General features: G+C 41.9%; 2 protein-coding genes across 2 annotated transcripts in view; one reads left to right on the top strand and one right to left on the bottom strand.

The window, feature by feature from the left end:
* The window catches only part of SCAMP3 (secretory carrier membrane protein 3), a 19,366-nt gene extending 5,663 nt beyond the window's left edge, over positions 1 to 13,703 (top strand). The window contains exons 3-9 of the mRNA XM_063440102.1: positions 1 to 117; positions 6,126 to 6,246; positions 6,530 to 6,658; positions 7,032 to 7,191; positions 7,279 to 7,380; positions 7,565 to 7,685; positions 11,867 to 13,703. The exon at positions 1 to 117 is cut by the window's left edge and continues 30 nt beyond it. Of these exons, the coding sequence (XP_063296172.1) occupies positions 1 to 117; positions 6,126 to 6,246; positions 6,530 to 6,658; positions 7,032 to 7,191; positions 7,279 to 7,380; positions 7,565 to 7,685; positions 11,867 to 12,010 (894 nt within the window). The 3' untranslated portion in view covers positions 12,011 to 13,703. The remainder of the gene's footprint in view (positions 118 to 6,125; positions 6,247 to 6,529; positions 6,659 to 7,031; positions 7,192 to 7,278; positions 7,381 to 7,564; positions 7,686 to 11,866) is intronic.
* The window catches only part of RUSC1 (RUN and SH3 domain containing 1), a 308,029-nt gene that overhangs the window by 271,202 nt on the left and 22,700 nt on the right, over positions 1 to 14,127 (bottom strand). The gene's annotated exons all lie outside the window — the stretch shown is intronic.

The raw sequence follows: 14,127 nt of genomic DNA, 5'->3' as shown, positions 1-14,127 counted from the left end.
CCCCCAAGCCAGGCTGCCGCCACCTTGCCTACTGTCCCTGTAAATAACATCCCTCCTCCAGCCATCAAGAAACAGAGTCCGACAGAACCCAAAAACTATGGATCGTACGGAACCCAGGTACCAGGACTATCCCTTCCCTCCTTATTATCCTGTATGCTCCTCTTCTGATAAATATATATCTCTATCAACACATTCTAGCTGGGCTCGCTCAGTGGTTGTTCCTCCAGCTGTACTAGTAAACTAGTCCATCCATTTGGGTAGTGGTAATATCAGTATTTCATTTGCTGCTTGAAAAGTAACAAGATTTCAACGGTAAGTTATTTCTTAAAGGGACACGATAGGCACCCAAATCCTTTTATTTAATTTCTGTTTAAACATCTATACAGACTGATAAAACCACCTCTTCAGGCAGAAAATTTCCCATCCTTATTATTAGTAGTATTATTATTTCTGGAGAGCAAAACACGTGTCTCAAGAGTATTCTGAGAACGGACAGCAGCTGAAATAGCCTGCCCTTCGGTGAAACGATCGTCTGGGGTTGCTGTGTCTCTCATGCAGAGGGAACTTGCTGGTATTTCAGATCTGGACAGCCCGTATGGGTGGGGCCAGTCTGATATGTTTCAGAGATGTTCCCTCTGTAATGGCACAAGATGAGCTAAAACCAGCTTGAGTTCTGAGCGGGGACCCACCGAAGGGCAGGCTATTTCAGCTGCTGCCCGTTCTCAGTATTCTCTTGCGACCTGTTTTTTGCTCTTTATTTTTATATCTGAACATTTTCCTTTGCCTAAATCTTCTTTCTTCCTGTCTAAATGTGTTCTAGTCCTGTTTATGAATAGATTTCCAGACAATTTGTTTGTATTGGCCCAGAATACATTTGCATAATGTTATCATATTCCCTCTGAGGCACATTTTTGCTAAACTAAACATATTTAAATGTGTTAATCTTTCTTCATAGCTAAATCTTTATTAATTTTGTAGACTGCCTCTGCACTAATGCGTTAATATCCTTCTTTACAACAAGTTCCACAAACTGCAAGGCATATTCATTAATTGTGTGGTCTTACCAGTGATTTATAAAGTGGCAAAATTATATATTTTTTCCCAAGAATCAATGTCCACCCCCCACCTTTTTTTTTTTTTTGCACAATACTTTACTTCCTTGGCAAATACTCATTGACATTGCATAGTGTTGCCTAGTTTGTCTATAACAATTCCCAAATCCTTTTAGTGTGGTATACCTAGTACACTACACTATCATTGTGCATAACTTGCATTTTTCTACATTAGATTTCATCTGCCGTTTGAGTGCTCAGTCTCCCAATCTATCTAAATCCTTCTCAGCAAAGTAATATCCTGCTCACATTTTATTACTTTACAAAGTTTTGTGTCATCTGCAAACACTGAAACATGACTTTCAATGCTGTCTTCAAGATCATTTATAAATATGTTAAATAGAAGCGGTCCCAAAACAGAACCCTGAGGGACACCACTTACCACTTTTGTCCAGTTTGAAAATTTACCATTAATGTCAACTATTTTCATCTTTAGAATTTATGGGACAATCCAAAATATTTAAAAAAAAAATCAACGTTTAGTAGCATTTACTTATGCATTTTTTTTTTCACTGAAGAGGTATACCTAAAACTGCTGTAACAAAAGTTACAGATCTCTCGTCTGCAGACTTTACAAGCCCTCCCCTTCTAACCCCGCCCAGACATTCTGTGGCTGTCCTATCACAATGCAGCACAATGAGCAGTCTTTGCAAGGCAGGTGCTCTGGGCAATTGCTACCTGTTTTTTTATTTCCACTGAGCTAAACAACCAGGAAGTAACAGGACCCTTTGGGGTGTAACAAGGTGAATTTATAAATGTGCCAATTTCTATTGGGGGGAGTGGGGGAGAGGATAAACGCTTCACACGCAAAGCACTTCTGCAAACTGAGAACAGCACTAGGGTTCTGGAGTATCCCTTTAATTCCCTATTAATTCATGACAATAAAGTACTGGCACTAGCAACTGCTGATTGACATTGCACATTGTTGGTGGATTCAGCCCTTCATCCTTCTGAGGTAGATACAATGAGTACCATTAAATTGCGAAATAGTAACCACTCCTGGATGTTGGGCTAAGGCAACATCCCCAGGATGTACTTGAAAACCAGAGTAATTTGAATGTACCGCCTAGTTTGTCTATAACAATTCCCAAATCATTCTCATTTCTTATCCCTAATTCACTACTATTCGGGTGTAACTTGTTTGTGCAATCTTTACCCCAAAGGGCATAACTTTGTATTTATCTACATTAAATTCCATCTGAGTGCCCAGACCCCAATCTATCTAAATTCCTCTGCAGCAAAGTAATATCCTGCTCAATTTGTGTTACGTTCACTAGATTTGTGTTATCTGCAAACACTGAAACATGACATTCATTACATTTAATTAAACCGCAGCAGTAGGCAATTTAGTTTGGGCAGCAGTTTGTCTGATCACCCAGTAGAATTCAATCCAACATGGCTGCTCAGACAGATTTTTTTTTTGACTGTCTGCTGGTTAACTGATTGTACAATCGTATCTTTGCGAACATCTCCAGCACATAAATAAAGTATGAAAAAAGGGAAATTTCCTGGGGGGAAAAAACATATTACATAATAAAAAATGCAATACCTGCTTTGTTTAAAGTGAATCTGTCATTTTAACGTAACATAAATCAGCCACAATTGCATTGAGTACATTATGTATCACGGAGATTCGTGATGTATTTAGTGCAAGCTTCTGAGATATACTGTATTTCCAATACAGTGCCACCATGTACTCAGCTTTGTGGGTGTTACTCGTCTGTAATACCAACCTCCGGTTCACCCGCTCTTGTCTTGCAGTATCCTTTCACTTGCCCTGCTTGGGTACGCTTCCTCGATCAGGGCAAATTTACTCTGTGACGTTCATGCGATGGCTTCATGGCCAGCATCAAAATGGAGTAATGTTGATCACTCCTTCCTATACCCTCAAACCAGGACTAGCGGCGTCTGCTAGGAAGTTCCCATAGCAACCACAGCACATTCACTGCGGTTGCTATGGTTGGGAGAGCAGAAGGATCACCTTTGTCTGCCAATTTGTTACAGTGTCTGTCGAATAAATTGACCTGGTTTTTAATTGGGGTTTTCTCCCAATCTTTAATTTGCTAGCTAATCTGCTAGCACAGTGTACAGAACATAATTTATGCTCTTTCAAAAGAGTATAAGTTGTAGGTTCTGTGATAGGTACCCTTTAATGTAATAAACTTAAAACACACAACGAGAAGTAAGAGGGGCGGGGATTGGCAGCTCAGCTAGACGGACGCATTCCTATAATGTTCTAATATAATCTGCGTCTTCTCTCCAGGTTATCAGTGCAGGTTTATGCTCAGACAATGTACATAGTGCCAACTAGAGACTGACATTTTCTGGGCTGGACCCAAACAAACGGAAATGGCAGTTCTGTGTATAGAGGCCCACTTTGGATTCTGAGCGAGGGAGGAGGACATTTCCTCATGCTATGGTGCACCCCAGTCATCTGGAACACAACTCTTGGCCCCAATTCTTCCCTCTCCTTCCCCCCCCCCCCTTTATTTATTTTTTTTGGGGGGGACTGGTGATAGCTGCAATCTACCAAAGAAGATGACGGAGTTGCCGAATTCTTCACTCTCTGGTCTTTTATAGATCCCTAACAGGGACCTCCTTACCCAATGTTAACCCCTTCCATTCCTGAACCTGTCAGCCAACCTCCCTACCCAGTGTTAACCCCTTCCATTCCAGAACCTGTCAGTCAACCTCCCTACCCAGTGTTAACCCCTTCCATTCCAGAACCTGTCAGTCAACCTCCCTACCCAATGTTAACCCCTTCCATTCCTGAACCTGTCAGCCAACCTCCCTACCCAATGTTAACCCCTTCCATTCCTGAACCTGTCAGCCAACCTCCCTACCCAATGTTAACCCCTTCCATTCCTGAACCTGTCAGCCAACCTCCCCACCCAATGTTAACCCCTTCCATTCCTGAACCTGTCAGCCAACCTCCCCACCCAATGTTAACCCCTTCCATTCCTGAACCTGTCAGCCAACCTCCCCACCCAATGTTAACCCCTTCCATTCCTGAACCTGTCAGCCAACCTCCCTACCCAATGTTAACCCCTTCCATTCCTGAACCTGTCAGCCAACCTCCCTACCCAATGTTAACCCCTTCCATTCCTGAACCTGTCAGCCAACCTCCCTACCCAATGTTAACCCCTTCCATTCCAGAACCTGTCAGCCAACCTCCCTGCCCACTCTTAACCTCTTCCCCTCCAGCCCCTGTCAGTCGACCTCACTACCCACTGTTGACCACGTCCCCTCCATCTCCTGTCAGCCAACCACTATCATCTGGTAACCCCAATCCCTGCCTGTCCCCGTTATCTGCCATCCTGATGGTAACACAGTAACTGTTATCCGCCCATCCCTCTGGTAACCCCTTCTCCCCTTCTCTGCCAGTCTCCGTTATCCTTCCATGCCTCTGGTAACCCATTCCCTGCCAGTCCCTGTTACCCAGCCATCCATCTGGTAACCCCTTCCCTGCCAGTCTCTGTTATCTAGCCATCCCTCTGGTAACTCCTTCCCTGACAGTCCCTGTTACCCAGCCATCCATCTGGTAACCCCTTCCCTGCCAGTCTCTGTTATCTAGCCATCCCTCTGGTAACCCCTTCCCTGCCAGTCCCTGTTACCCAGCCATCCATCTGGCAACCCCTTCCCTGCCAGTCTCTGTTATCTAGCCATCCTTCTGGTAACCCCTTCCCTGCCAGTCGCTGTTACCCAGCCATGCCTCTGGTAAACCCCTTCCTGCCAGTCCCCGTTATCCAACCATCCCTCTGGTAACTCCTTCCCTGCCATTACCCGTTATCCACCCATCCCTTTGAAAACCCCTTTCCTGCCAGTCTCTGTTATCTAGCCATCCCTCTGGTAACCCCTTCCCTGCCAGTCCCTGTTACCCAGCCATCCATCTGGTAACCCCTTCCCTGCCAGTCTCTGTTATCTAGCCATCACTCTGGTAACCCCTTCCCTGCCAGTCCCTGTTACCCAGTCATCCATCTGGTAACCCCTTCCCTGCCAGTCTCTGTTATCTAGCCATCACTCTGGTAACCCCTTCCCTGCTAGTCCCTGTTACCCAGTCATCCATCTGGTAACCCCTTCCCTGCCAGTCTCTGTTATCTAGCCATCACTCTGGTAACCCCTTCCCTGCTAGTCCCTGTTACCCAGTCATCCATCTGGTAACCCCTTCTTGCCAGTCTCCGTTATCCAACCATCCCTCTGGTAACTCTTTCCCTGCCATTACCCGTTATCCACCCATCCCTTTGAAAACCCCTTCCCTGCCAGTCTGTTATCCACCCATCCCTCTTGTAACCCCTTCCCTGCCAGTCTCTGTTATCTAGCCGTCCCTCTGGTAACCCCTTCCCTGCCAGTCCCTGTTACCCAGCCATCCATCTGGTAACCCCTTACCTGCCAGTCCCTGTTATCCAGCCATCCCTCTGGTAATACCTTCCCTACCATTCCCTGTTATCTAGCCATTCATCTGGTAACCCCTTCCCTGCCAGTCCCTGTTATCCTCCCATCCCTCTGGTAACCCCTTACCTGCCAGTCCCTGTTATCCAGCCATCCCTCTGGTAATACCTTCCCTGCCAGTCCCTGTTACCCAGCCATCCATCTGGTAACCCCTTCCCTGCCAGTCCCTGTTATCTAGCCATTCATCTGGTAACCCCTTCCCTGCCAGTCCCTGTTATCCTCCCATACCTCTGGTAACCCCTTACCTGCCAGTCCCTGTTATCCTCCCATCCCTCTGGTAACCTCTTCCCTGCCATTCCCTGTTATCCTCCCATCCCTCTGGTAACCCCTTACCTGCCAGTCCCTGTATCCTCCCATCCCCTCTGGTAACCCCTTCCTTGCCAGTTATCTGCCCTTTGGTGGTTTGCATTCTGTTAATACTTTCATCTATATTATGGGATTCTAAATTGTAATTGTTGTAGCCAGGAGAAGACACCCTTTCTGAATGCTATGTCATTCCATGTTTGCCTAGATTATTATTATTATTATTATTATTTCTAATTTATTCTTTGTTTTCTGGTAAAGGAATCAACAGCGGCTGCAACAGCGGATTTACTGCGGCGTCAGGAGGAACTAAACCGGAAGGCAGAGGAGTTGGATCGTAGAGAAAGAGAGCTCCAGAGTGCTGCGTTGGGAGGTTCTTCCTGTAAGAGTTGGGTTTTGAAGGGATGAGAAGGTTGTAATTTGCAGGAAAGTTGTTCCAAGCTTACTATCTGGGATATTTGCTAAAATTGGAATTTCACATTTTATAGCAAAATAGCCCATTTGGAAAAAAATTTTGCTCTGTTTTTAGTTTGAACATGTTGGTCCAAAATGTGACATTTTTTTAAAATTTATTTTGAACTCGCAGCAATTCTCAATTTTGTAACTAGTAGACTTCATACTGCACTGGGTCGTAATATTCTGTGTGGTCTGTGCTTCTTTTACAGCAAGGCAGAATAACTGGCCCCCTTTGCCCTCCTTCTGCCCGATGAAGCCCTGCTTCTATCAAGATATCGGTGTGGAGATACCACAGGACTTCCAAAAGACGGTGTCCATTATGTACTACCTGTGGCTGTGTAAGTGATATCCTGCCAGGAAACTTCAACTTTGGCTTTGTGTGGTGTCTTTACAAGTGGGCACTGCCTGTGGCTGCTTGCTGTACTCTGGGAAACGGACATTTCATGTGGCAATGTGTACGTTCTGTCAGGCTGGGACTGTCTGTAGGTGTGGTGTCATGCCATGCTACTTTACCAGGCTGTGTGCGCGTTTTGAGGTGGTGGTGACGGTAATGGGGAATTGTTCTTCCAGATTTACGCTTCTTGCACATGTCCGTGTGACTTACTACCTAATGGGCACTTCTTCTGGTTGTAAATGTGGTGTTCTTTCTGCATTTATGTGTGTGATCCTGTCATTCTTTGTTGTTGACTGACCAGCTTTTTTCTGTTGTAGTTAGTGCCGGAACATTGTTTCTGAACTTCGTGGCGTGCCTAGCGTGGTTCTGTGTGGATTCTACCCAAGGCTCTAGTTTCGGCCTTTCCATTCTGTGGACCCTGATGTTTACTCCTTGTTCGTTCCTGTGCTGGTACCGGCCCCTCTACAAAGCATTCAGGTGCATATCTATGATTCTATAGCATGTTTTGTGTACATACAGATTGGGCCAAAATCACTCAGATTCCTGTTCTTTCTCTTCTTGTAGGAGTGACAGTTCCTTCAATTTTTTTCTTTTCTTCTTCATCTACTTCGTGCAAGACATCTTGTACGTTCTCCAGGCAATTGGGATCCCTGGCTGGGGCTTCAGGTATATACAAACTGGATGCTTTTTTTGAGGCGGGAAGGTGGGGTATAGTGCATGCAAGGTATGTAACAAGAAAACGGGGGTACCAACAACTGTATACATTTGTGGCATATGATGTATGTAGTCACTTGGGCTTCAATGAGGGGTTTACGTCATTGTGCTAATTGTTTTCTCTCTTGGATTTCAGCGGCTGGATAGCATCCCTTTCTGTCTTGAGGACGGGATACGTTGGTGCAGCCGCACTAATGATCATTGTGGCACTTTTACTCTCTGCTAACGCTGCGCTGGGTATCGTTTTGCTAAAGAGGGTAAGACTTGAGTGTCCCTGTTGGATGGGTGTAGCTTGTATAATCAGGATTACTTTATGGAGTTAATAAATAGCTCACTTATGTTACTCCCTCAGACAGGTTACATTTTATCGTCTGTGCTGAACCTTTGCGCTCCCTAGCCACTTTCTTAGGTACCCCTTCAGCATATAATTTTTATTACATTTTGTATTGATAAAATGTTTCCCTTCCTGTGAGCAGATAATTGATGCTTCCCTTATTTGCACACAGCTAGTTATTTGTTCAGTGTGACTTCTAGGTAGAGAACCAAGTTCATCTGGAGTCATTGGATGCAAGGATGGTATGGAAAGCAGTAGACCGTTCTCCACTTATGTCAACAGAAAGACAAGGCTACAGTGGGAATGTGATCACTAAATTCTGAAAACATCACCTCGGCTGCCAAATCTGTATTTCTGATGTGGAATTTGGGATGTAGAAATCCCATTAATCCCTTGTGTCAGTGTTTACGGCTGGTGGTGATGTAATGGGATGGGAAAACATGTTATCGGCACACAATAGGTCCTTCCATGTAAATGCAGCCATAACCTTGTTGCTGACCATGTGCATCCATTCCAACCCTCTTTCAAATGGTTACTTCCAGCAAGAAGTTGCACCGTGCTACATGTTACTTCTGTTTCTGCCTATGATCTGAAAGAAGGTAAAACAAAACCCAGTTTGAAGCTCTTTACAATTTTGCAACAATCAAAAAAAAAAAAAAAATCCTTCTTGACCCCAGAATAGCGGTCAGATCACTCCTTGGGTCAAGAAGCTGTAAACCCATATAATAAATGTTATATAAAACAAAACAAAGAAAGGTTGCGCCTAAAATATACAGTAAAACATATAAGAGTGTATATAATAAGTAATGTAAAGTAGTACAATTTAATAACAAATATAGAATGAAATATAAATGAATGATTGGCAATAGTCCAAAACACTTATCATAAGTCCATAATGGTAGATGCCATGTATAAAAACAGGGATCCTGAGGCGTAAAATGGAGTGTGTCTTCACAATGGTGTACTTGAAATCCAGTGAAGTAATATGTGGAGAAAAAGACAAAAGGAACTCCAATGGCACAGTATATCGATGAAAAAAAGGGTATATAAAATAAAGTAAAAGTAGTCTTACTCACATTTTTCAGAGCTAAAACCTAGCTCTGATATAGCGAAAGTGAAGTGGAATAATCCCCACTCAAGGATGTGCGGAGTAATATTGCTTGGCAAGTGTCTGGCTCAGATTCGGCGTCCGAGTTAGTATTATTCGACCCAGGGAAGAAAAATAGAGTATATAGTGCTCTCTGTATGATAGTTAAAAGTATAAAAAGAGAATAAATATACTACTCACAGTATACAGAGCAGACTTGTACTGCTCAATGTAGGCGCTCGGGTGGTATCATCCCCACCTAAGGATTCTCTAGGCTTCTCGTCAGGTGGACAATATATGTATAGTCAGGGTGAAAAAGAAAAGAAAATGGCTATAAAATGTTTTATACCAAAATTATTTCTTTATTTGTAAAGTAATAAAATTATTATCTATAAAGTAATAACATTATTATCTATAAAGTAATAAAATTATTATCTATAAAGTAATAACATTATTTTATTACTTTATAGATAATCATTTTATTACTTTATAGATAATAATTTTATTACTTTATAGATAATAATGTTATTACTTTATAGATATAGATATTAATTTTATTACTTTATAGATAATAATTTTATTACTTTACAAATAAAGAAATTATTTTATTACTTTATAGATACAGATATTAATTTTATTACTTTATAGATAATAATGTTATTACTTTATAGATATAGATATTAATTTTATTACTTTATAGATAATAATTTTATTACTTTATAGATAATAATTTTATTACTTTACAAATAAAGAAATAATTTTGGTATAAAACATTTTATAGCCATTTTCTTTTCTTTTTCACCCTGACTATACATATATTGTCCACCTGACGAGAAGCCTAGAGAATCCTTAGGTGGGGATGATACCACCCAAGCTACCTACATTGAGCAGTACAAGTCTGCTCTGTATACTGTGAGTAGTATATTTATTCTCTTTTTATACTTTTAACTATCATACAGAGAGCACTATATACTCTATTTTTCTTCCCTGGGTCGAATAATACTAACTCGGACGCCGAATCTGAGCCAGACACTCGCCAATCAATATTACTCCGCACATCCTTGAGTGGGGATTATTCCACTTCACGTTCGCTATATCAGAGCTAGGTTTTAGCTCTGAAAAATGTGAGTAAGACTACTTTTACTTTATTTTATATACCCTTTTTTTCATCGATATACTGTGCCATTGGAGTTCCTTTTGTCTTTTTCTCCACATATTACTTCACTGGATTTCAAGTACACCATTGTGAAGACACACTCCATTTTACGCCTCAGGATCCCTGTTTTTATACATGGCATCTACCATTATGGACTTATGATAAGTGTTTTGGACTATTGCCAATCATTCATTTATATTTCATTCTATATTTGTTATTAAATTGTACTACTTTACATTACTTATTATATACACTCATATGTTTTACTGTATATTTTAGGCGCAACCTTTCTTTGTTTTGTATCACTTCTTACCATGAGGGGATTATAGGGGACTCCCCTTTAAGGTTTGCAGCCTTACTATTATTTTCTTGTGTGGCAACCTAGCACTGATTTTTCTCTTTTCCAATAAATGTTATATCCCTGATTATTCTGACTTGTGCATGAATTTATCCAGCCACTGTTTAAAAGTCTGTACAGACTCTGATAAAACCACTTATTCGGGCAGAGAATTCCACATTATTATTAACTTATTGTTCTTACTGTTAAAACCCTTTCCTTTGCCTTAGACTACATCTCCTTCCTTCCAGTCTAAATGTCTGACATGGTTTCCCACGTATAGTCCCATTTATAAATAGATTTCCAGACGGTGGTTTGTATTCCCCAAAACACAACTGAGAGTCTGGTTGGTGTTCCCACCTTCCAAACACTTGGTTTGCGTACAGCGCTATATAGGTGTTTTAAAAGGAAAAAAACATAGCATACACTTACCCCTCAAAGTAGGCGGGGGGGTGCATATACAATATTGCACTCTTATTTTTTTCAATTTTTTAACAAAAGTGACTTTTTTGTACAGTGAGTGAAAATTAACTCACCTTTTGTAGAGCCTTTTCTGTGGGTATAGGCTCTAAACACTTTTTTGTGCCTTTAACCCCTTAAGGACACATGACATGTGTGACATGTCATGATTCCCTTTTATTCCAGAAGTTTGGTCCTTAAGGGGTTAAGGTAGACAACTGTACCTTTCTTGTGTGGTTGACTCCCTTTTATTCCTCACAACGGTACATGTAAAGGAAAAAAACAAACCGGAAACCTCTGGGTGCAGTATTTTGAGCTTTGGTATTTAGTTTATCCCAAATAGAGTAAAAAATAGGTGCTCACCTTTTTTAGAGCCTTTTAATAACTGGCTCTAAGTTTGCAGGCTTTGTGTCAGCTTGCAGGGTGACACTACCCTTTTCGGATCCAAGGTACAATATGGAGGTGAAGATAAGTCGGGTGTAGAATTTATTTATATTTCCTGTATTTAAAATCGAATTTACTTCTTGCCATGGAATCTGTGATGTTAATAGTATTGGTCCTGAATATATTAGTATAATGCTATCCTATCCCCTCTGAAGGGCCATTTTTCTATTCTAGACAGAATTACATTTGTTAGCCTTTCTTCATAACTAAAATCTTCCGTTCCCCTTATTAATTTTGTAGCCAGCGTCTGCACATTTTCAAGTGTCATAAAAATTGCAAAGCATATTCAAGGTGTGAGCTTACCATTGATTTATAGAGGCAAATTTATATTTTCTTCACAAGAATGAATGGCCCCTTTTTATACATATGACAATACCATAGCAACTCATGATTGACATTACACATGGTTGCCTAGTTTGTTATATATAACCATGTAACAAAGGATGCATTAACACTAGCTGGTTCTGTGACTACAGTTTAATTCCTAGACCACAGATCTCCCATAATGACCTGCTCAAATAAGCTTACAATCAATGTCAGACACTCTTCCACGTGTGGCCTATGCAGTGGGACTTCTTTACAGGGTCCTCTCTTTTATCTTTTTTTCTTTTTCTCTGCCAGGTTCACTCCATTTACCGCCGGACCGGTGCCAGTTTCCAGAAGGCACAGGAAGAGTTTGCAGCTGGCGTGTTTTCTAACCCAGCCGTGCGAACCGCGGCTTCCAACGCAGCAGCCGGCGCAGCTCAGAATGCTTTCAAGCCTTAACCAGCGGGCACCTGTCAGCGCTCTGGAGTCCTCACTGCCCATTAGTCCTGGGTGTGACCTGGAGGAATATACTCCTCATTAACGCCTGCTTTACGTGTCTGTTTTCACATAATGTTTTGGGACCTGTAGGTGGAAATGGGTGTAAATAAACACTGTCTTTATATGGATGTGCCACCGCGGAATAAGGACAGTCTGTGCAGAACATGCAGCATGTGACCACGTGTACTTTGTCAAACTACGCTTACCGAGTGGGGTGCCAGTGGCAAAATCAAATATCAGGGGTGGGGTGGGGGGAGGGAGGGAGGGAGGGAGGGAGAAGAGGAATTTACCTGGCGTATGTGCATGTGATGGCTGTGTTCTTGCTATGTGTGTGTGTCCAAGGGTGTGTACATGTTGGCTGTTAACTCACCGTTTGGATAAATGCTGAAAATGTGTGCACTTTATGATGATAAATGCTGACTGTACAAGTATGTACAAACTTGTAAACTTACGAAGTACACACAGTAAGAATGCAGTGAGGATGTATGCTGGAAACATTCACCCTACAAGGATGGATACTTGTTTTATGTATACTGTATACTGGTTATTTACACTCTGGGTGTGGATATAATAGATCACAGAGGCCTGTTCTGCAGGACGTGTACAAAGTTCCACATGGACGTGATTCGTGCTTGAAGGCTAATGGATATGAGGGGTTATTCACACACAGGGGGCTGCATATATGTGAAAGGAGTTGGTTGATGCCTGGGCTTCCTTTGTCCAGAATGTTGATTTGCTAAATGGTTCTTAAGTTTTCACTGGATTCTGTATAATAATTACTAACATTCGTGGTGGGGCTGATACTTGTCAGTAACTAAAGACAGAACTTAATTCCCCAAATGTCATCACACTTATCACTAACCATGTTTGCTGTGTTTCCCTTTTCTTTGCCTGTGGAGGGGGTTGTCATGTGTCTTAATTGTCTACCACACTATGGGGAGCAATTTAGAATATTAGGGAGGGAGGGTCCAGACCATTTCACTCTATTTCTGGGGAGCAATGGGGTACTTGCCCCATGTGGGTTGCTGTGTTTTGGATATAGAATTCCACTGTATTTCTAGAGGCACTTTAACCATAGGGTGAGAGCATGTGGGGGGAATTTAGGCGTTGTGTGGGTACCTGTCACGTCTGGAGTGGGATTATGCTTGAATGAATGGAAGAGGGCAGTAGGAGCATTCAATGCTTGGGGGATGTTTAATTTATCAAGGGAAGGGGCATGTCATTTAATGGGATTAATGCTTGACAATTGCAGTTACTAGTAACAGCTCACTTTTAAGGAACAAGTCATGTATTGGGTGGGGTGGGAACATCATAGTCTGGTAGCGCATGTAGTGAGGGGGTAAGGCGTAAGTGCTTGAGGAACAGGGTGGGAAGGGACCTCTCCCCCTAAGTTAAAGTGTATTGAAGAGGGCAATGGTTGAGGATTGGTCTAGTGGTAGCATCTCGCTCTGAGGAGCATGTATTGAGGTTAATGATTGGGGGGGCGGGGGAGGGGGTATAGAAACATGTCACTACTGGTAGCTTGTCTCGGAAACAGATTTGCATGTTTGTTATGTAGTCTGTGGTTTTCCATGTCTCTCTCACTGTGCTCACAATGCCACATGGGGCATCGAAGAGAACCAGCTCATGCCAAATTAAAGACTTTTATGAAGAATATCTGTGAGTTTGCGTATTATTTATTTAGCATCTCCTGAAAGTGGAAAATGTCATTGTGTTTCATGTGATTGTCTGGATTTTCTGTTATTGTTTCCGTAATACTAGTCATTTCGATGCTTGTATTGAACTAGCAGACTTTTTAATTTTTTTTTTTTTTTTTTTATCAATCTGTAGCATGCATGAGGTGCTCATGCAAATACTCTTTATTTTATTAATAATTTCGTCTCTATAAATAGTACTTTGACAAGATTCACTGCAGCAGGAAAAAAAAAACCTGCAAAGGATTCTGGGAGACGTATCCATGCTTGGTGCAGTAAAGCAGGGATTCAAGTCAATTAATAATACATGAAGCTTTTGGTTTGTTTCCTTTGTGCTGACTGTAACCTGAGTAGATGTACAGGATCTGGCCTAAAATGCTTCCA

This window comes from Pelobates fuscus, chromosome 13 (assembly GCF_036172605.1).
Source record: "Pelobates fuscus isolate aPelFus1 chromosome 13, aPelFus1.pri, whole genome shotgun sequence".
Classification (NCBI taxonomy): domain Eukaryota; kingdom Metazoa; phylum Chordata; class Amphibia; order Anura; family Pelobatidae; genus Pelobates; species Pelobates fuscus.
The sequence above is the reverse complement of the archived record's forward strand: the minus strand, read 5'-3'. Positions and strand labels throughout refer to the sequence as shown.